The sequence below is a fragment of the Lissotriton helveticus genome, chromosome 9 (assembly GCF_964261635.1).
Source record: "Lissotriton helveticus chromosome 9, aLisHel1.1, whole genome shotgun sequence".
NCBI classification, from domain to species: domain Eukaryota; kingdom Metazoa; phylum Chordata; class Amphibia; order Caudata; family Salamandridae; genus Lissotriton; species Lissotriton helveticus.
This window is the reverse complement of record NC_136070.1, coordinates 183,352,789-183,377,300: the sequence shown is the minus strand read 5'-3', so window position 1 is coordinate 183,377,300 and position 24,512 is coordinate 183,352,789. Positions and strand designations below refer to the sequence as shown.

At 41.7% G+C, this 24,512-nt stretch overlaps 1 protein-coding gene across 2 annotated transcripts in view; it reads right to left on the bottom strand.

The window, feature by feature from the left end:
* The window catches only part of ATL1 (atlastin GTPase 1), a 283,253-nt gene that overhangs the window by 9,434 nt on the left and 249,307 nt on the right, over positions 1-24,512 (bottom strand). Inside the window, exons 12-13 of one of the 2 annotated variants that reach the window (XM_078659724.1) lie at positions 22,996-23,427; positions 13,707-13,752 (exon numbers count right to left, since the gene is read on the bottom strand). In XM_078659724.1, coding sequence (XP_078515850.1) covers positions 13,729-13,752; positions 22,996-23,427 — 456 coding nt within the window. In that variant the 3' untranslated portion in view covers positions 13,707-13,728. Of the gene's footprint in view, positions 1-13,706; positions 13,753-22,995; positions 23,428-24,512 lie in introns of those variants that run through there. The other variant, XM_078659723.1, reaches the window with a different exon arrangement.

Genomic DNA, 24,512 nt, shown 5'->3' with positions numbered 1-24,512 from the left:
ACCACATCAATTTCCTGGAACTCAGGGCTGTTCACTTGGCGCTGAAGGCGTTTCAACGGTCCTTCCGGACCGACTCTCTGCTTGTGCAAACGGACAATACGACCACGATGTATTACTTCAACAAGCAGGGGGGCTCGAGATCGCGCACTCTGTCTCAGGAGGCGCAGGCGATCTGGCACTGGCTTCTGGCTCGAGGACTCTCGATAACGGCCACTCATCTGCCAGGTGTGCAGAATGTTCAGGCAGACGAGCTGAGCAGACTGATTCAGGAAAACCACGAATGGGTCATAAACGACGAAGTACTAGGAGAAGTCTTCGCAAGGTGGGGAACTCCAGACGTAGATCTGTTCGCCACCGCCGAAAACAGCAAATGCCGAGACTTCGCCTCCAGATACTACCTGCCGGGGACGCTGGGGAACGCGTTATGGATCAACTGGTCGAACAGCTTTCTGTACGCTTTTCCACCCATTCCCCTGATTCCAACGGTTCTCATCAAGCTCTCCCAATCCAGGGCGAAGATGATTCTGATTGCCCCGGAATGGCCCAGACAGTGGTGGTTCACGGACCTGCTTCACCGGTCTCTCCTTCCTCACATGAAGCTGCCGTGCAGGCCGGACCTTCTCACGAAGTTCGGGGGACGGATGGTGCACCCCAACCTCTCGTCTTTGAGTATGGCGGCATGGCTCCTGAAATAGTGCAATATGGCCATTTGAATCTCCCAGAGGATTGTATGGACATACTGAAGGAGGCTAAGCGACCTTCCACTAGGACTTCTTATGCTTACAAGTGGAAGAGGTTTTGCATCTGGTGCAAGTCTAAGAACTATGACCCTACGACATGCAAGGAAGATGTCATCCTTCCATATCTGCTACATCTGGCGCAGTCTGGCCTTGATGTCCATTCCATTAAGGTTCATCTGGCTGCTTTGACTGCCTACAGGAAATGCCCTTCACAGACTTTCTTCTTCCAGATCCCTGTGATCAAACATTTTCTGGAAGGCTTGAAGAAAGTATTCCCTCCTGTCAGGCTTCCTTCGCCTTCATGGGACTTGAATGTGGTGCTGTCCAGGTTGATGAAGGAGCCTTTTGAACCTATTCATAAGGCTTTGTTGCAGCACCTGTCCTGGAAGGCGGCGTTCCTCGTGGCCATTACATCGGCCCGCAGGGTGAGTGAAATTCAGGCGTTGTGTTGCCAAGAACCTTATACTGTATTTCATGCTGCTAAGGTTGTTATGCGTACTCACCCTAAGTTTCATTCCAAGGTTGTTTCTGATTTTCATATCAACCAGACTATCACTTTACCTACGTTCTTTCAGAATCCTTCATCTCCAGCGGAAAGGTCTTTGCATTCCCTGGATGTTAGGAGGGTGCTGAAATTTTATCTGGATAAAACCAGTGATATTCGTAGGTCAGACCAATTGTTCATCAATTATGGATCAGTCAGGACGGGTCTTGCGACCTCTAAGCAGTCTATCTCTAGGTGGATTGTGTCCTGCATACAGCTGTGTTACCAAAAAGCTAATAAGACCGTAGGAGGTAAGCCTAAGGCTCATTCCACCAGGGGCAAGGCTGCCACGACAGCATTGCTCCGTAATGTTCCGATTGCAGAAATCTGCAAGGCGGCCACTTGGAAGTCGGTTCATACCTTTGCTAGGCATTACTGCCTGGACACTGATGCCAGGGCAGACGCTCAGGTTGGGCAGGCTTCGCTGCGAAATCTGTTCGCACAGTAGTGGCGTTAATTCTCTTTTCTCCACCGCCGCTTTGGTGTGGGGATGGGCTTGCCATTCTATTCACTAGATTATGACTATACACAGAGATCCCCTACTACAGAAGGAGTAGTTTCTGTCCTGTAACTCCAGTTCTGTAGTAGGGGTATCTCTGTTATAGTCGTAAGCGCCCTCCCTCCTCCCAGGTGGAGAGAGACATATTCCTTTATGGAATGCTACAGGTCTGGCGTGTTACGCCTTCAAAAAGAACTGAAACTAAGTTGGACCTGCTATGCATTCTGGGATACTGGGAGAAGGTTCTGGAAGATTCTCTTAAAGGCACAGTATCCTGTTTTGAGCCACATAATGGCAGCCTATGGGGCTTGTCTGTCCAGGTTCTTCTCTCTATCATTCATGAGGGATTTTGCTGGTAAAGCAAGGGAAATCTGTACAGGCTTTTGCTGTTTTGTGGATTTTATGGTGGAATTTCTAGTTGAAGTACTGGACAGTGTAGCCTTTTAGGCTGCATTATCTGTCTTTAAATTCTCTCTTAAGTGTCTATGCTTTTCTGCATTTTTTGACACTGTAAGAGATTATTTTTGATTGCTCCGGGGTCCACGCACATGGGCGGGACTATTCACTAGATTATGACTATAACAGAGATACCCCTACTACAGAACTGGAGTTACAGGACAGAAACTACTCCATATTACACATCGAAAGACACTGTGTAGTTAAGTTTGAGTCAGTCACAATTTCAAATGAAAAGGCATTTATTTTGTTGCCTATGTGATCTGCACAAAACTTGGCTGTCTATGAGCTCCATCAGGTAAGTGCCGTGAAGATCTATCCATGGGGAAAAAAGCTAATGGGTGAAGAGATGCTTGATTTCTTATCTAGCTTGCATATGAAATATTACTCTCATCTACATTCTGAACTGCTTTGCACCAAACTTGACATGAAAGGAGAGATTTACTTAAAAACTTGCTTTTTTGGTGTGGTATAAATCTGTCAATGTTTGAGATATTACTGTTTTAAAAAGGTTAGCACTTTTATATTTCTCTTCTGCTTAAACACGCAATTCTATCCTGTCAATCACATGTTCAGATTTGAAGACAATGTGATTGACGGGGTTAGGGCTGGAGACAATGTGACTGACGGGGTTAGGGCTGGAAAAAATAATTCAGCCATATTGAAACTCTCAAGCCGGGTCTGACTTGCAATTTTTTTGTTGTGAAGCAAAATTTTACACAGCAATGGCAAGCTGTCCCGGGCAGTAGTCATAAGTACCTAGAAGCATGGAAAATACATAGAAATCTCCCAAAACGCTGCTTTCAGCATTTAAGGTGCTGGATTTGATGGCCATTTTGTACCTGATTTTTGAGTTTTAAGTGTCTGGATTGGCTTAGAAGGCAAGAGGTAGGGTGCATTGCCCACGCCCATTGCCCAAGCTTTGCCGATGCCTGTGTGCAGTAGGCCGCCAGGGCAGATTATGGGAAGCCCTGTGGCTAACCCATGATGAGCATGGACAAAGGCTGTGCTCTACATGGGCTGGGTAGCCACTGGAGGTTGGGTGCACGGCCTTGCTACACAGTAGGTCATGTGGTCAACCCCCCCTGCGCAGCTGTGTGTAGCATGTTTTGTGTGCCCACAGAGAGTTGGGTGGAAGGCCTGATCTTAGGCAGTGTACTAGGGGTATAAAAAATAAGTAAATCATCAAAAAAACAATAAAATTAATTGAAAAAAACACAGTTATAAAGTGACTTCTGTTGAAAGCTCAAACGTGCATAACAACTGATATTCGCCAGTTATGTTTAGGAATACACCAAATACAACATAACTCATGGTCGGCTGCCATGAACAAAACACATACTTGGCAATGGCTCAGTCACAAAAAACAGGTTGAGAACAACATGGCCGTTGACCATGAGTTTTGTTGTTTGTTCCTTAACATAACCAGCGAATTTCAGTGGTTATGTTAATTTGAACCTCAAACATATCTCCCTTTTTAACTGTGTGTTTTTTCAGTGAATATACTGATCTTCCCACTATTTATGAAGTCGATATTCTGGCCACCTTATTTTTGTAGCATGCTAGTTCAAAATCAGTATTCTGGTACTATACTTAGAGGTATATCTGGATGCACTTTGTAATGCACATGTGTCTTTGTAGTTTACCTGTATGATTACCTTTCAAAGGATGTGGTTAATTAATAGAAATTAATTACTCCTATTGTGAAATAGGGTACCCTATACATTTTCAAGATGATGGGCCCACACTAATCTCAATATGAAGGCGACTATACTCAACCGTACACCGTCTAACAAATAACTTTCAGTGGCCTTAATGGAAGCCTACCTATTCTCATTTTTTCAAAACATCTGTAGTATCTTAATTTGTTTTCTCATAAAAAAAATAAAAACATGCGACACACACATTTAATGCAAGTCATGCTGCTAACCAAATAGAACAACAAATTGATCTAGTCATCACATTTATCACTGACATTAGTTCAAACGACAAACCATGAACCAGTTCTTTGGTCTGGAGTATTTATTAGCTCAATTGTTCAGTGTTTCAAAACGAAATTATTAGTTTTTTTGATATTCAGAATAAGGGAAACAAAGATATTTCCACTGTAACACCTGCAATCAACACAAATTTATGAAAAGGACATTACATATACTAAAAAGAACCAGCTATGATTTCTACAAAAGAAATAACAACCTATATGGTAATACATTAACCACATTGAAACAAAAATGAGAAGGTTGCTTCCAGCTGGAACACAATTTAAACTTCTTGGGATAGTCTTATTTGAACTAGCTGCTATTCCCTAAGAGGAGACTCAAATCAAGTGAGTGTATCCCACTGGTTGAAAGGTGCCCTGGGGTTCTCTTCAGGGCCGTGACTGGGTGCGATCTAGAAGATCAGGGAAAAAATTATAAATTACAATAGGTGCTGTCCCTCGCCTAGAAGTATTAAGTGATTTATTGGTTGTGAGAATAGTACTGGTAGTACCAAAGAACTGTATCATGGTTTGTCGTTTGAACTAATGTCAGTGATAAATGTGATGACTAGATCAATTTGCTGTTCTTTATATTAGGCCCTTTCTAGTTGTTGTAATAGGGCCAACCCCTCTAGGTATAAAAGCAAACCAAATACAGTCATCATTATTCTGCTTTTCACTATAAATCCACATGAATACTACTCAAATCAAATACTGCAGCATGTACAGCAGTAAATCATCCAAAAGGTGGCAGAATATTGGAAAGTGCCACAAGCAGTATCATCTATTCATCTTTGCTCTTCCAACAGTCTATCGTCCTCAAGTCTTGCTCAACCCTTGTCCTTTGATGATCTTTGAAATAGAGTGGCACTTCTGCTTTTTGTTTCATCATTATCATATTTTTGCTGTTAACAATCCTGATACAATAAACGTATACAAGTTCTCCTCTTCAGTTTGTAAATTGGGAGAATGCCCAGTTTGCAGAAAGGTGAGTTTGCATCAGTGGGGTACAACTTGGCTCTCTATGAAGTCTCTCCAGTCACCACACGTAAGCCCTCATTATGAGTTACTTGTAATCTCGGATGAGCTAGGTATCAGTAGTTACTGCTCCATCCTTGCCAGTCCGGTTTAGACCCAACTTGCGCTAACAGAGGTGACAGAATACATCAGAGGCATCCTGGATGTCAGCAGGAAGGCATTGCTGATCATGTTAGATCTGTCAGCAGCCTTTGACATGGATCCCCACTCCAGACTTTAAGCACACCTCCAATCCATCTGGATAGTGGGTCAAGCCTTGGACTGGTTTGCGTCCTTTTTGGAAGGTAGAGGTCAAAAGGTTTGTACTCCTCCTTTCTCCTCAAAGTCTTGTGCCCTGACATTAGGGGTTTGGTATTCGTGCGCTGTATAAATTTATAACATTACACAAACAATGTCATATCACATGCAACATTTGAGATTTCATCTAGCTAGGCCTTCAGCAGCATTCACTGTTCGGCAGTATTTTAGGACTGTGACTGCTCTTGGAAACTTCTTTGGAATGCAGATTATTGTTTATCTATTGTTCGTGTTCTGGTTGATATTCTGGATCTGCGTTCCACTTAAATTTTACATCTAGTGTTAAATAATGGCAGGCTTCCCATTCTGCTATGTGCAGGTATGTTTCCTCTATGCCCTTCTCGGTCTTTTCAGCATGGCCAGGAGTTAGCTGTGTGCTACTGTGAATCTTTGAGCAAGCTGTTTCTGCTAATTGCTGGCAGTGCTACATTTCACAGATACACTCCTCCTTCTACACTTCTCCATCTACGTCTCCCTTGGCAGTAGCTTCAGTGTACTCCATAAATCAGTTATTAATATATAATGCGCTTCCTGTTCAGCATCATTACTGATGCAAGTACTCATATTGCTTAAAATTCACGCAATCTTTAAAGATGGGATAACCCCAGTATGACAGCCATTCCTTTCACCAGGCATGGTTTCCTCTATTGACAATTTATCACCTTCAGATGCTGGGGTGTCACACCTACTCCATAACTGTTTATCCGACTATATACGCATTCTAGTTATTAGGCACAGAAATATATCTTAAACTCAACAATTCTCTATCCCACTCATACCACCGGGGTGCTTCGGTGTATGTTCAACTGTCATTGACACACTGTTCTTTTCTCCCTACAACTTTATGAGCAACTGATGTAATCTCTTCATAAAGCATTCTGATATGAACACTGGCATCTTGGTATCAGATTTATTTGCCTCCTAATTTTCCAAGCATATTTGCAAACTCAGTATTTAAAATGATGAGTCATTCACTGCAATGGAAAGTGTGATATTTGCACTGAGATCAGAAAATGCATAGTTTACAATAACAAGCTTGGTGAGATAATTTTCAGGCCTGCATACAATTATAGTGACCCCTCCAGTCTAATCCTCAACACACTATCACCTCCTGCTGAAATAGTCTGGCCATCTTGTGGCCCCTCCATCCTCGATCATTAAATGTCTTCCACACCAGATGGGTCGCAGGCTCTACTGATTTAGCAAAATATTATTGGGGAAACATCGTACTCCATTTAAGTTCCTGTTTACAACCCCCAAGTCATTTTGACCCATCCTGCAAGAATGACCTATGGCTCATTTATTATGCAACCGTATTTTCCTACTAGTTTGAACCCTCACAGATGAAAGGCTTATATGAGGATACAATTCCAGCCCATTAATTTACCGAGTAGCATGGTCTTATGGGATAACAGATTTACCAATGCTAAGTGTCGACTTTGCCCGCTTGCTAAAGAATACATGTTTAATTAATTACAATATGCTTATGCCTTCTGCAATTTGAAAGTATGAAATATTTTCAATGTGTAAACAATTTAGAAAACGCACTTATTTGGAAGCTTTGAATCTGTGCTTGGAGGGCCGATCCAATATAGTTATCCACAGAGTGATAAAATTAGTTACAAAGGCTTTTAGAATACTTGAACTATGCATATTGCAGTGACACATAACCATGCTTGTGAATAAATTACATTTTACCTTCTTTACCTATCCTCTTACATTGAAACCATGGTTTATATGATGATGATGAATTTGTTATTGTAATTTATAATTAAATCTCAGCTATAGATCGTCATTGTTTATACGTGTTAGATATACCATTTGATTTTAGATAGTATATCAGTGTACAGTTTTAAAGCTTTTATGTAAGCATACTTTTGATTTTTATCTCACTGTTTGCCAATAAACATGTACTTGAAATTAGAAGGTATACAATTCCTTCAAAATACAATGGCTCTATTTATACTGCATATTACATACTTGTACATCTCCATGCCACATAAAGAAGACACAGAGTTGATGGAATTGATTCTGTTTTGACAGGAAAATTTGGAAGTTAGCAACATATTTTGATGCAACTGATATAGGTTATTTGATAAACGAATGTTGAGTTCAGAATATTTTTATCTACAATAATCTGGTTCAACAACAGGGTTTAACTTGGCACCAAGCAATGCTAACATTATGTACCACTTTCAGAAGTAGAATAAACACTAGTTCAGCTGAAATCTAAAGGTGAGCTTTTCATTGGAAATGATACACCTGGTGATATTATAGGCATTAAGAAGGGATAACATTATGATCTGGTCAATTTGGCTGAGAAGTTAAATCATAAGGATGCTCAAATACAATTCACAGAGCTCTATAGATTCATCATAAATTATTCATTGAATATATTTATTACTCCTTAAAGTACAAAATGTTCACAAAAAGTATGTCTAGAAACACATTTCTGAATGCTTCTCGTTTTCAACTGTATCAATTTAGAAACTTGAAAGTGGGCCTCCTCCAAGTCATATCCTGAACGATAAGAGGATACTCTTGGAAGCTGATTTTTTTGAGCAGTCTAAATAAATATTGATTCGATAATGGAAACAAGACAATACAATATGAACAGTTTTATAAAAGCCAAAAATCAAGCACTAAATGGAAGCAGAAAATAATTACTCAATGAACTGAAAAGGAATAAAATCCAAGATAGAAATACATACAACAAATATTCCACATCATCAAATGAAAATGAATGGTCATGAAACACTGAACAATGTTCCACAACAAAACGAAATTAAACAAATTATTTATAGGACCATCCTCATACAAAAAAGTCGCAAACTTTGAAAGCTGTTTTAATCAAAGCCAAAAAGAGATGAGGAAAATGTTTTTGATAATTTCTTTGCTTTCGTTATAACATTGTAAACAACCATATATGAACCACACTATACCGGAGAAAAAATTAAAATATAAATGTTTTTCATGTGTGAGAGCCGATGTGTGTTTAATAGTGTTAAACTCCATTTTTGGAATTTATTATAGCAGGCAAACAACAAGACAAGCAAACATTTGATGGACTAAACATTAGGGGGAAAAAATGCTGTTAGCAGTGGAAAGACATTGGCATGATTATGGTCATAACTTTCAAAAGATAAGATGTCAAATACTGGACAAAATAATAAAAAAGAATAGGGAGGGGTGGCAATAATAAACAACAAATTAAGGTGTTGATGAAATGTTTTCCATTTGGTTTTGGATTAGATCACTAGTGAGGCTAGAAAGCACCTCACAACTAGTTGAAGAATATGACAATATTCATGGTCACAAATGGGCTTTGGAGCGGGGCATAGGATGAATATCAGATTCATTGCATTAATGACAACTGAGATGAAGCTGAAATAAGATACACCATTTTGCTGCTATTTTATCAATTGTAGTAGAGCTTTCAAGCACATTGATAGTAAAATTTTATGGAATAAACTTTATAGTTATGGAATAAACTCCAGTCTATTATTACATATAAAAAGGATGCATGAGGTGACTTGGGTCACAATTCAGCTGCATGGAGATGACATCTTGACGGGAAGAATAGTAACTCTTAACGGCCTTCAACAGGGACATATTTTGCTTCTATGCCAATTTAACTTCTATTTATCTTATCCACCTTTAGTGTTAAAAGCCAGAAATTGCTTTCTGACAAAGTTAGGAAGCAAATTCATTTCTCTGATTGCCGAAAAGGTCTTCAACATCTTCTGCCTGCTCTTGTGTTTTACAGTGATAAGAATAGTTTACTGGTTAGCCCAGCAAAAATTATAACTATATCTTTTGGCTAAAGTAATGAGTATGCCAGGCAGATAAATAAAAAGCAAAATTGAAAACTAAACCCATGCGCTTTTAAGATTACTGATGAAACCTGTGCACTTTTATGATTACTGAGCAGTAGTGTTTCGTCAATTCCAATGTGAAAGCAGTAAAACAGAAGTGCAGATGGGCGGTTGGGGATATGAAAAAGTTTGATATATGGTTTGGAGTTGCAGTAGTTTCCCTGTTTTCAGAAGGCTTAAAATGTAAAAATTTGCTCCATAAAGAGATAACAAGCTCTAGTCTACCGGGTAAAAATAATACACAATTGGATATATTGAAGGTAAACATGTTCAGAAATAAATGTAGTCTAAGGAAGAACATTCTACAACCTGTAATAAAGGTGGATTTTAATCATGTATAGATTTCCAAATACATTTAAGGAGCCGACCTGCTGTGTTTCATTGATTCAACAACTACTAAATCGACAAAGAAAACAGGAATGCAGTCCCTAATTTGGGAGAAATTGTCAAAATTAAGTAACCATTTGAACCATTGTTGAGAGAGGTTTCATGGTGGCGCTGGGTTGACACATGTTTTTGCCTCTTCCAAGAGGATTGATGAAGACTGTGGATACAGCCTGGCTGATTAGCTGATGGGGTACACAAATGTGAGCAGCTTGAAGAACGTCCTACAGTTTTGTGTGCTGTTTAACTGTCGGGTCAGTTCGGCAATCATTATCCAGTGGCTCAGCAGCAGTGGTGTTTGGGGTGCTTCCAGCTTCACTGTTCATTGGACTGATCCTTGCCCCCTGCTCCCACCAAAATCCTGGTGTGTGTGAGGACAAAAATGCCAGGGGCCTCCAGGGGCTGTGTTGCAGGAAGGGGCATCCATTGGCATCCATGGCATCTTCAGGTAGCGAGAGTAGCTGGGCTAGCAGACGAATGGCTGGATTTTGCAGCAGCCGTGCCTTCAATGCTGCTTCAATAAAAGCACCCAAAAAATTACCAAAAACGTAAAAGAGTACAGGATGGTGCACAATGAGGCAAGCAAACTCTTCAGATGTCCGCTTCTTGCGAGGGAAGCCTAACTAGGGAGACAGTGGTTAGCAAGGAGGCACTATTGTAGATGGAGGCCTTGGAGTTGGATCATCGGGGATGGTGTTACCAGCAATGTAGGCACTTTAGGTAGGCTCCCAATTAAGTCCTTCAGATGCAATTTCTTATAATGACCCCCCACAGACTACTGTGCAGAGTAGAAAGCTATGGTGCACATTCCTGGGCTCAAGAGAACGGGCTCAAATGTTCCAATCAGCTCCTGGCTTGGCCCTTCTTTACCTATAATTACAAATCACAATAGCAGACTGCCTCCTTTGGTTACCATAGAGGAAGACTCCATAAGGAAACATATATCTTAGATCGAGACCCAGGCAACACTATCAGAAAAAATGAGACTCCTGATAATCCAGAATCCCTGGAAGCTTTTTTCTCATTATCAGACCTCTCTGAGACTGGCAGTCTAGTTACTTAAGGCTCAGACTTTGAGCATGATCTGGAAGAAGGAATTGAAGTACATAGTTCACAGTCAATAGAAGAGGGTAGAGGGCTAACCCCTGCATTCACCATGAAATAGTGGATTCTAGAAGGGGAATAGCCCTGAAAATCAACCTATGGGTGCTATTGGTGAGATCTGCGAAGATGAGCTATTATGGGATCTTGAGGGAGTTCAGTTATCCCCTACCAAAGAAACCCAGCGAGAGGTACGATCAATATCTCAGCCAGGTCTGGCCAAAAGTGGGACTAACCCCCTCGTGGAACGGTCTTTAGAGTCCTACTTGGCAGTTAAGCCTGGGCAGTCTGTGTATGGAGCAACAGTTTCTCCCTCCCGTTCTTCAATGTACAATCTGCTTCAAGTTCACAGGGGAGTGTAAAAAAAGGACGCTGACTTTAAAGACTTCCCACCTAAAGACACAGGTGGTACTGTGGAACATGTCTAAGAACTTGGACATGCTATATGGCCGCCTGAATGATATTTAGTCTCAATCTTATAGTCTTGTGGAGTCAACCAAAGCCATTAGAAGTCAAATTGGTCAACACGAAGGTAAGAAGGTTAATAGTGGGACATGTCCCAAAAGATGGAAGACATCGAAGATTGCATGAGGTGAAACAATTTTTGCATGTTGGGGATTCCAGAACAGAATGAGGTGGATGATCCTAGAAGGTATATCGTTTACCTATTTAAGAGATCATTCCCTCAACTCAAGTGACTGAGACATAGACTGACAGATACAGCGCGGTGCATAGATTTCCATTCCACAAGCCAAGCAAGCATACAACAGCTCAGTATCCCCACGCTATCTTGATCCTTGTGAGTAATTTCATTTCCAGGCAACTTATCTTTCAGTTGGCTTCACAGGAATGGAAATCGTTTGTCATTTCAGTAGATAAGTGATGGAGATAAGTAATGAATATGAGATCCCCAAAATTGGATTTTTCGCTATTTGCAATCAGAGAATTTCTTTTCTTTCACTCCCCCTGTGGTATCAACTTACCAGCAATGAGTTTCTACATAGTTTTAATAAAGTATTGCAATGTGGATACATACACAGGGGAAGATTTACAACTTCTGGCGCATCCCTGCAAATCAGCAGGGATGGGCAAAGAAATATGCATCGCGCAATACTACCCGTGCGCCACCATGGATGCGCCGCATTTACAATGCCGCGCGCTGTGGCGCATGGATAGGCAGATGCGTGATGTATCTGCCAGCGTAAAGTTGGCGCGGTGAGAATCGTGTTGCTGGTGCGACGCAACGCCAGCACTGTGTCAACCCGGCCTATCTCCAACGTGCTGCGTCATGCCTGTTTCAAGCAGGTGCAAGGTTTTGATGCAGCAGCGTCGGAAAAGTGACTGAGTCATTTTTCCGAGGCTTTCCTCCGACGGAACGCCCACGCTGTGACAGAACACCCACATGAAACGTGATGCAGGTTTCATGTGGTGTAGTGCTTTACAACGTGAAGCATCTGTCTAGATGCGTCTCGTCAATAGGCCTCAACGTGGCGCATGGTTTACGCCCCCGCTGCGTCACAAAAGTGACGCAACGGCGTCATAAAAGTGTCGTAAGGGGCTTGTAAATCTGCCCCACACTTTTTATCTCATTCTGGTGAGCCAGAGGGTTACAAGAAATACATTTGAGGCTCTGTCTGCTAGTTGGTCACATAATCTTCACTCTTGAATCTCTGTCACCGAAATAATGAGTACCAATCAGCTTGCTCAGAGTATCTTTAATGTCTCTTGGCTCAAGACCCATTTTATTTAAAACAATCTTCTATGATCTATACTATACACCACAAAAACGACATAAATGGGGTCTAAGGGAAACATCGAATCATTTTCCCTGTTGCAAGCAGTACAGAACATATTTTTGCGACCTGTGATATTATTTACCCATACACGTTTTTGATCAAAGGAATCCATTTTTGAAAACATGCCCACCCTGACCCTACATTATATTAGGCTGCTCACATAGTGTTGCATCTGATGTAGGGGGGGTTCTTTTTTGCTATATCAAAAGAAAGGTTGTCGATTGCTTGTGCTTTGTTTCAGAAGAAGGACCTGGATCCCTTATCCTGGTGGCAGGAATTTGTATTTCTTTGTGGGCTGGAATTGGAAGTCATATAAAATGACCTTAGGTACAGCAAGCTGAGGAAAATCTGGGAGTCAGTTAGGAAGGGTTTTTTTAACCTCACACCTGGTTAAGCATTGGAGCTATGAAGGGATATTGTTGTCAAGTGTTATTTATATTTTACTTGTTTCCTTTTATGATCAATGAATTTCACTTGAAGATTATAACCTAGGTATGATTTACTGTGCAATATTTGTGATATTTATCTTAAGTTGTTTTCTAGCGATTTATATTGCTTCGTTGTGATTGCTTCAATCATATGTTTTGATATCTTTTCAATAAAAACATAGAATATAACTAACCAGTTGTTTAATGCTCTTTAACAGATGTTTTTTATTAAAATCTATAGTAACAGATGTAAAGACAATGGTCTAACTGTCAACATGTTTTTAGAAAGGTTTCACAAAAATATAAAAATGATTGGGTATTTTGAAGCTCTTGATAAACTGAGAAAATATAAAAGTTGGAAGATGTTAGCAGGGAGTTATTAAAGCTGTGCATCACTAATCAAAACAAAGCCATGGTTATGAGTGGCCAACCAAAAGGAAACTCAATGTGCATTGTATACTCTGTTTAATGAAATTATTAATGCAATGAAACTCAATAGTACAATGGATATTTTTCATTTTAAAAGCTTTTCTGATAAACTGGTAACACAAGCTGTCACATTTATCAAAAGGTGTTTGTGCATGAAAATAAACTAACTTACCTCATTAGTGCTTCCCTATGGTAAGGCCAGTTAAAAGAAGAAAACAAATGGCATCTATGCGTTACTCTTTGTAGGCAATGTTAGACAAAAATATATATATGCGTTCATTCAGTAGGCAATTTAGAAAAAAATAAAAAAACTTTGACTGTTTTAAGGAAAGGATGAATGAATGAATGGATTTGGATTTTGTAGTGTGGTTAATTGTATCTGCCCCAAACGGCATGAACTGAAAGCGAAATGACCGAAACACAGACTTCTGACAAGCGTGGACTGAACTTGAACAACAGAGCTCTGCAGAATACACTGATGGGCCTCTGAGATTGCAACTGAACTGCTTATCCACTTTTATGCCCTCAAACCTTCACATTTAGTGACAGTGTGTCCAACAAATTTTTAGGAAAATACATTTATCCTAGATCAATCGTGAGCCCAAGCACCAGTGCGCAAGGAAGCCATGCATTAGTATTACCATGTACATCACCCTGTGCTCCCAAAAGGCATTACATTGGTCCTCCACCCTCACATGGTTGGTCTGCTGGCCTGTGTGTCCGTTGGACTATGTGCACCATTGTCTGTCCAATGGTTAGACTTGTGAATATAAGTATCTTAAGATGTGCTCATCTGTTTCCATGCCTTGTGTGGGGCCACATGTAGTGCTGAAAAGATGTGTGTCTCTATGCATGTACTATGTGGAAAAGGTGTGGCGCCAGGGCAGCTGACTCTGGAGCACGGACCTCACAGTTCGATCCCCTGCGCCGTCGGCAGGTTAGCCCAGCACCATGTGACTCTGGAAATAGATCACTTAATCCTACCGACGGCCCCCAGCGCCTTGAGACCCTAAGGGGTGATTGTTCGCGCTTTACAAATACCGTATTATTATTATTATTACTATGCAAAAGCCAAACCTAATTACTTTAGCAATTTGCGTATTGTATTAAATTTCAACAAGTGATTCTCCCCCCTTCAGACTGAACCACCTCATCATTAAGCCCCCCACCAATGGCTGCACTTCTCCATTCTCGGGGCCAGATGTACGACTATTTTATACAGTCACACCTGCAAAAAAAAAATCCTGCCATGTACAAACGCTATTTTGCAAGTCGCTGACTCACAAAATAGCATTTGTGACTCGCGCTGTTAGAAAGGGGCGTCCCTTCCTAATAGCGTGTCACAATGGAATGTACCATTGTTTTGCAACCGAATTTGCAGCTGCAAAACACTCGCAGTTTACCACTCGCAAACGGGAAGAGGTCCCCAGGGGACCCCTTACCCTTTGTAAATGGATGCCAAAATATTTTTTAAGAGCAAGCAGCGGTCCTTTGGATCACTGCTTACCCTTAAAAAATGAAACCGAAACATTGAATTTTTCTTTTTTAAATGCATCCCGTTTTCCTTCAAGGAAAAGGGGCTGTATTAAAAAAAACTGCTTTATTTAAAAGCAGTCACAGACCCCAGCAGGCCACCATCCCAGGGAGTGCTAGCCATTCCTAATGGGGTTGCAAATTGCACCTGCCTCATGAATATTATTGAGGCAGGCAATTTGCGACCCCATTAGGAATTGCTAATAGTGTCTGCAACACTGTTGTAAATTATAAAGCAACGCAATTTGCGAGTCGCAAAATATAAGGGTCCTAGATCTTGCCATCAGTACTTCTCAGGCACTTATTCAGCTTCCTTTAACAACGTCATCAAATTTCCCTTTTTCTGATATCAAAAAGGAGAAAAGACTTTCCATCAAATCTAGATCATTCTGCTGCTACAGGATGATTTAGATAACAACACCCGGAGCATCCAACTCCTGGTTATTTTACACCCATGGCTTAATGGTTCTGTTTATGACATCCAGCTTCTGCCTAGGATTCGGATGTCAAAGCAGCTAAATGTGTCCCCCTGTCTACCTTTATTGACTTCATGAGCAGCTTGTGTGCAAGAGATCACTTTAGCTCAGATTTTAGGGCTTCTACCTTAGTACACTGAGAGAACGCACCAGTCCTGTTAGAAAAGTGTGTAGTCTAGACACTGACTTGATGTAGGCCCTTATGTAAATGGAATTGATCTATACCCGTTCTTGCCTTAACAACACTGAGAAACTACTTGGAACATAGCAGGTACAATGTGAAATAAATCAATATGACGGAGCAACAACATCTCTGTAGCAGAACTGCAAACCTCGCTACCCACACATAAATACCATGGGGCAGATTTATGTTAACTGGCGCATCCCCAGGGATGCGCCAGTTAACATGCTCCACAGTGCGCCACTGCTCCGCCACCCATGGTGCGCCGCATTTATGATGCGGCGCACCATGGAGCAAAAACGGCACAGATGCGTGACGCATCTGTGCCGTAAAGGTGGCGCATTGCTGGAGTTGCGTCGCAAGCGCGACGCAGCTCCAGCAAGGCTCGGGGGTGCCCATCTTAACAATGCTGCGTCAAGACCTACGCCTGCTTCAAGCAGGCGCAGGCTTTTGACGCAGCATTGGCCTGAAAGTGACTGAGTGAAATCTCATAGATTTCCCTCAGCCACTTTTGCGAAGCGCACCTGCCCCGGAACGCCCCCCCTGCTCCGGAACGCCCACAAGCGGCGCAGGGCTTTACAACGTGACGCATCTGCCTAGATGCGTCACGTTGTAAATCGTTCGTAGGGATGCGCCACGTTTACGCCGCCTTGCGTGACGCAACAGCGGCGTAAACGTGGCGCAAGGGCCTCATAAATCTGCCCCCATGTGCCAATAGTCAGAGAAACAACATTTGTAGACTCCACCCAATATGCATTCACATTTAGCCTTAACTGTCACATTCTAGTTATTCAAGTTATGGATCAAAGATTTATTTTCCAAAAAACATTCAGATCAGTTATCAAAGTTCTAGTCCTAGCCACACTAGACATCTCTCCACCCTACGGATATTCTCACTGACACCTCTGAAGGACTTACTAAATGCAGAAGGTGATCAATCATCAGGGACAAAGGATTTGGTCACATCGCTTCCAGAGCTGCAGAAGCTCCCTACAAACTCACAAATGTCTCCTTAGATTTTAAACTGAAATTCTGTGGCCCACTTTACACCATGACAAATAGTTCATTCTCTTGGTACACTTTACAATGACCAGGCCAGCAAAAACAACTCACCAACCTGGTGCATAATGCAAGTCCTACTAGGGTCCTTCCTTTCACTTTGACCTACGCACAAGTTCATAAATTAAATCCCTTCTTTATGAAGTACCTCCAGCACACTGCTTAGACAACCTACCTCTACCACCATTATCCATCCACACCCACCAACCGCTATCCCTTCTCTGGATGCATTTATTCTACCCTCACAAGTGCCCATTGACAATGTATGAACAATATGATGTTAAACCTTCTTCATGCAGCTACGCTCATTGCTAGTGCGCCTTGTCTGGGCTGATAAGACACCTCGAGTTTGCTGGCGGACCGTGACCTTACCGTATGAGAGGGTAGGCTTTGGAGTTCCTGATTTTCATTTGTATTATCTCCTAGCACAATGCTGCTATGCACATGTCTGGTTTCACCCAGACGCTCGTATCCCATATGCTAAACCTGAGGCTGATTTGGTTCATTCACGCCTTCTGTCTCATATCCTCCCCACGGGTTTCCCGCGGGATCCCCGGGACATTCAAACGGTATCCACCACGTGTTGGGCATGGATCCAATTGCGTAGACTGCTCGGACTCGACCTGCTTTATTCTCCTGAATTGCCCCTGCCCAACCCTTCTTTGTTTCCAGTCACGGGCGAAATTCTAGTCCAGCGAACCCTAGAAAAGTTTCACATACGTACAGTGGGTGATCTATTCCCAGACGGCCATGTTTTTTCTGGGTCCAAAGAAACCCGATTTGCGGATCGCACTGTTATGGATTCTTTTGTCATGAAAGGGTCCATTCCATGCTTCGTGCCACTTTTGTATCCTTTCCTGCGGCCCCTGACCCCCCTCCCCCGCTTACACTGTTGATACAAAGCTCCACTGGGGCACACTTGGTCTCCAAACTTTACAAGCAATGTGGAATGTCCAGGCCTGTGTCTGATACTAGGGTCCGGGCGGCCTGGGAGGAGGACCTGGGTAAACCTATCACAGATGATCAATGGGAATGGTGCTGTAGGGTTACCAAGGAGGTTTCACTAAACAGCAGACACAAGTTGCTACATTTTAAATTCCTTCGCAGGATATATTACACGCCTGCCCACTCTCACAGACTTGACCCCAATAGGCCACATCACTGTCCGAAATGCTTGTCTCCCTACGCCGACTTTGCGGATCTTGCCTAGACCTGCCCCAGAATACACCAGTATTGGTTAGCAATTCACGCCACGTTGGGGGATATTTTGTCCATGCAACTGCAGCTCACCCCGGAGATCGCATTGTTAGGTTATACAGGGAACTTCTCCCTGAAGGTCAGGAAACCGTCAGGTCTGGGTTTCCTGCTGGCCAAGCGCGAAATTGCTTTATTATAGGGCAGCAAGAGGGTCCCCACTTTGCAGGCTTGGCTCCGCAGCCTAGCTTACTGTAATGTTAATTGTGAAGAATTCTCCGCCTTGATACCCAGGGCCTCCCGCCCTGTAGATATTTGGGGACCATATCGGGACTATGTTGACAGAAAGAGAGCTGAGCTGGATTCGGCGGCTTCTAGCGGCATCTCACTTGAGGGCATTGGTTGAGCGCCCGCCCCAGGCTGGGTATTGGACCCCCCGTTCACCCCCGCTGCCTGTTGTACCAGAATCGATTGCCCTGTGCGAGAGCTCATGATTGATGCTAATATTGTTGCTCTGTAAGAGACCTGTTGCTCATATTGCTGTAATTACCACTGTAATGCCAATTCCTTTATTATGCAAAAATCTGAAAATAAAAGTTTTTTTTTTAAAAAAAAGAAAAGAAAAAATATGATGTTTGCAATATATTATTGTAATGACCATGTGAAATGCAAAGCCAGTGCTTCCATTATACTGTACTGATCTCCTGCAACAATATAAGTCACGCTACAGTAAAACAAATATATTATAAAACAGACACACACAGATCGCTCTGGCACCGGTTGTCATCTTAAGTCAGAGATCGCAACAGTAACATTTATAGAAGGACATGAATTTACCTACTCAGAAAAAAATGAGAAAATATCCCTCTAGTGGAAAGTACTGCAGAGAGGGAGTTCCTTCTTAGTGCCCCAGAACCCCCTAAGTACCTACTCCATAGTCAGATCAGATATGAAATAGGTCTGTTAAATGTACAAATTAGACATATAGAAATACTTGTCTTAGTTTAATTTTTGCCTGAACATATTTGAGCTTAACAGCTACTACAGCATAGCTCTGCAGAGTGTGGTTCAATGTTAACAGTCCTCTTAAGCATTTATACATGAAATAAAATACCAGCATTTGTAAAGAGCACAGCTACTTCCGGAGAGGTGACCCGTCCTGGTACATGGAGGGGCACATCAGTAACCTTGAATTTGTAAAGCGCAAAGCTACCCCCGAAATGTTTTCCCGGCGCTGAGGGCCGTCGGGACGATTAAGCGAGCTATTGCCCAGAGTCACATAGTGCTGGGCTAACCTGCAACCAGAGATCAAACCGTGAACCCCATTTTCTGGAGTCAGGTACCCATTGCCACTGCGCCACGCCTCTTCCTGATGACCTGAGCCTCACAATTTAATTAGAAATGGAAACTTGCTGTTAGGGTCTTTCACATACCAAATAAAGTTATGTGTGCTTTTGCTCAGACAGTGCATATGTGAGGTGAATCAAGGACTTGTGCTTGGTTTTGCTGTATGGTATGCAGATAGCATATGTTTATAACCACGATCGCTGTAGGCTTTTATTTAATATAAGCTTTAGGAGTTTACGTTGTGCCACCGGCTTAAACTGCCCAACGCATCTCAAATGCATCAACGGCTCATCATTGTTTACACAGTTTAGGGCAAGGATTTCCCTCAGAAATTGTTTCTGGTAATAAGGAAATGTGGGTTGTGTAAAACACATTCCTGGATGGCTGCAAGGGATCTTGTTTGATGGACCTTGTGGTGGGCTGTATCGAATAATTCATTATTCTGAGATTTTCTGAGCAATTTATTTGTTCAAAGGTAATCATAAATGTCAGATGACTTTCATGACATCCTGAGTCTTATGCTTATTTAGTGAAGCTTGGATCCAACTATTTCAATAGGATGTCTTTTTGATAAACTCTTAAAGACATAAAAGTCAGCTGGTTTACAATGGGCTTAGTAGTGTAATGAGATCATAGATTGGAGGGGCAGGACATGCCTGTACTCAGCTCCTACAAATGTGGAGTCGAGATGTTTGATTTAGGATCATAGTGGGTCCTACATTTATTCTAGACACCAGGCTTTGGCTAGCATTACTGTAACTGGAGAAATGTGAGGATTAATAATTTTATCTGCTGTCAAAACAGCAATAGAAATTCTAACTCTCTATTGTAGAAGCTAAAGAAGTTCAACAAAAAGAAAACTTATAGCCGCTCCTTTTTGGGTCTTGCCCCATGAATATGGAATGCAATACCTCCAGAAACCAGATCTAACTGCTCAACTAGTTTCTTCAATCTAGCTTTTGCAATTGCATAGGTCTTGCATTATTGAAAGTTTGAGCTATTGGATCAAACTTTCAGGAATGGGAAACCTATTGGATTGCAAATGCTTGTTTGATCTTGATCTAACCTCTGGGATCCCATGACTTCTTCAGCAGGCCAATGGTCTGTAGAAATGGGCCTAAATGTTCCCCCTCCAGATAACCACATGGATGGACGGTGCACTTGAGCGTGACGGGACAGTTTACGAACGAGGAGTGAAGAGATGGCCAAAACCGGCCAACCAAAAGAATCAATTGGTGATGGCCGCTTCGAGGGAACCAACCACCAAAAGGCAGGATCGATCCACAATATTAACCAACCAGAGAAAATAAAATTTAAAAAGTAGCCAAACTAAACAATCAAATGCGGTGGGCATGTCCAAAGTCCCTGATAGCCCATATACCGAATACCGAATCAGAGCAGCACATGCGCTGCCCAGGCTCAACCTAAAGAGAAGTAAAACTGCTATTGCGGAATAGATACTCTCAACAGTAAACCTGAAATCACTCCGCGTGACTTTTTCCTGTATACATTTCTGGATCCTTAATCTAATAAGAATCTACTAAGTCATTTGCTACATTGTACATACATTTTTTTCTCTGCTTGCTCCTTTTTGCCTCATATGTTTAAACGTTTGCTATTTGTACATTTGCTGTCTAGATCTATACCTGTTTATTGCTTGTTTTTTAGCTTATTTCTGCTATTTGTACAGCGCTCCGATACCCAGAAGGTTCATGTTCGCACTATATAAAACTCCTTAAATAAATATTCAAATATGTCTATGAACTAATGTACCGCAGGGAAGTGGTAAGCACCATATGGATGTTCACTTCCCAAGGTTTGATCTCTATTGTTGCTCTGATGCCACAAAAGTGTATAGTATGTACATGTTTCTCTAAACATCATGGTTGACCACTACATAAACAAGTGGGATATCAGAGTAGGGGGTTGCCTGAATAAGTGGTAGAGGGTGTGGGGTGCCTGGCAGACATATAGGGGATATTAGGAAACATAGTCCGTACACCAGGGAGCTAGCCTCTGGACGACTCCTGAGATGAGTGTGCACTGACTAGTGCGTTGCAGATGTGCCGTAAAAGCGCCCTTGTTAATTGTATTTATGACATGGTAACCTGTGATCAGCGCTTTGTAACTGCCATGCATACATTATGATACCAAAGATTTTTTGATTGCGAGTATCTTTTGACGAGCATAGTTTAATAAAAATATATTTTTTTTAAAGAACACTACACAAATTACCAATTATGGGCTTTTCTGCAAAAATTGAATGAACTTCCCAACAAAGCCAAGCTGAACCAGAATGTAAACTCTCCCTAAGTATTATTACTGAAGAAGGCCTCAAGTGGCATCTTTAGTCAGGGGTGCAGGCTCCCTAAAATAACGGCATAAAGCTGGGATAATTGCAAAACAAAGCAGAGTTCTCAATGACGGCAGGAGCATACTTCAGAATGGGGGTGGGAAGCAGATGTCTCAGACGGGTGTCGACCGAGGGTGGGCCTTGGTTTAAAAGGGGCCTTATAGTGGGCCTAGCCCAGGCCAATATGGGCAGGGTCATGCAAGGCCTAGCCCTGAAATGGGTCACCACCTGCTACTCTGCAACTTTTATGTTTGACGGAATAGTCTGTTTCCTTCCTTATATACACCGTCAGTTTCTTTAGAAGTTTAGGGAATATGTCAGATGAGTCAAAATATTAAAATGACTGTACTTAGCCAAATCACTTATGCGCGCCTGCAGGCAGTGCAGATGGAAGTTTTGCTTATTAATTAGAATAGTGCACAGTTCTCATACACATTGCTGGTCGCAGAGGGCAAAGACTCTCATTTAGAGTAGAGTAGTACCTGAAAAACCTCAGATTCCAGGAGAGCGAGTCCTTTGTTGGAACTTCTCCACTCTAGGGTTATCAGGATGAAGGAATTCTGGTGATGGGATGGGCTCTCCTTTAGCTGTACCATTTCTTCCATAAATTGGGGATATTCAAACACCATCCAACTCATAACCCGATCCTAAATGTGCAGATAAATGTAGCACACATCTGGCTAATGGGTTGCTTACAAGTTGATTAATAAATGCTCTCTTAACAAAGTCACAGAAACCTCTGTCTCTATCAATGCAATTAGGAGCAATGGTTGTGCAAAACTACATGGGAGGGTGGGGCACACCTGTCCTATTTGTGACTTAGTGGTTAGTTGGACAAGGGTTATGAGCTTTTGTTAAAATTATATTTATTTTATACATATGCTGCTGGTCACATTCAGCAGACAGTGGAATCACATAGTTGCACTTGCATTCTGGAAAGTGCGCTATCATTTGGATGCACACAAACCATGGTGCATTTCCTAGCATGTGTCGGAAAGGAACCCCACTACATACAAGTACTACCTGACTCAGGTTAAAAAATATTTGTGTTTTTTGCCCCTAAATAAAACAAAATAGCTGAAATTGTCATCCCTTAACAATCATGTTTATGAGTATATGAAACTGTATCAATGGAAAATTGTGTGTTCTATGTAACTATAAACAGCTAAATAGTTCCCTGCCTTCTGATTAGTGGAAAGTGGCTCTATTTAGCTAGTCGTATGAATATGCTATAAAAACATTTTAAAATACGCTTATTTTGCTTTAATTGCAATCCAAAAATCCTACCTGGTCCCATAAAGCGGCCGCCACTTGATCTATCACTGCGCCGAGCTCTCTGTATTCCCCAGAGTATCTTATGTATGCCCAGGTGCATAGAGTGATAAGGGTCAATCCCATGATCATGTTGCATAGACTTGCTATGATGTCCAAGCCAATGAATCCAGTCACACCAGCAATCACGTAGGTAATGAAAATGACCACAAAAAGAGTGGCAGGAGTGCGTGCTGCGTGGAATATGTTCTTGCTGTCATTGTGCTTGATATACTGCACGTACAGCTCATCGATTTCATTCTCCAGTTGCTGCAGGTACCGCCGACTGAACTCTTCCCCGCCCATTTTCTTCACCCCGCGAAACAGCTTAACGGCCTCTTCTTTGAGCTCCAGGTGCTTATTTTGAAGATCACTGGGTGCAAGAAATGGCCGATCACCCCCACAAACCTGCATTTATAAACAATAAGAAATTAACAAGGCATATGAAAGATAATCATTATGACTTAAGGGCATAACTTTCAGTGGTTAGCATCTGCATATACCCCAACAATGCAAATTATTTTGGGATTTTCCCTGTCTGATCCCAGCTATTCCCCAATCACATGCTAGCAATGAAGGTGTTGTGATATTCAGACACATGCAGTTCTTATTACATTGATAAAACATATCATCATCATCATTTAACTTTATTTCGGTTTTTTTATGAACCATAAAAGTACAAGAAGAAAAAAAATACATTTGTAACAATCAACTAATACACAGTTACATCCCATTTTATATATATATACAGTAAATCCGTTAGCATGTGGTATCTAAAGTGACGATTAAGATACTAAAACAATAAATACACAGATTAAAAGGTTTAAAACACGATAGGAATCTAAATTTTGGTAGGACAGGCAATCTACCTCCATTGGAGTGCCTTGCTACTTCCGAATCATTCTCCGTCTGATTAACCACATTGAAAACAAGAATTTAGCTATAGCAGTAACTATTAATGCATTAGTATCAGTTTTTAATATCCTAAAAAACTCTATATGGTTCCTAATTCCTAGATTCACACATAGCTGTATAATCCATTTCTTCCTGCTAACAGAATAAGCAGGACAGAACAAAACCACGTGCATTAGGGATTCATTTGGATCATCACAACCTGGGCAAGGACGAACTAGACCAGTTTTCCATTTATCGGTGTAGGAGTGGAGGGGTAGTGTTCCGTATCTAAACTGTAAATACAGTTTTTTTTCTAGGACCGGTTCTATAATGTCTAGTTCCCTCTCAAAGCTGTATACATTCTTAAAATCCAAAAAGCTGTCGGTGAGACTAGAGGGCCCTGCCGATCGAACGACTTCTTGTAAGTTGTAATATTTTATAGAATCTGCCAGGGTTCTCTTTGAGATGGATTGGCATGCGACCTCCGGATTGGACCAGAGATTCTCCATGCCAATCCTGGACGCCTGCCCCCTTATAAAAGATAACCACTTTATCCTCCCTGCACCCGGGCGTGCCATCACAATCTTCAGTTCTTCTCT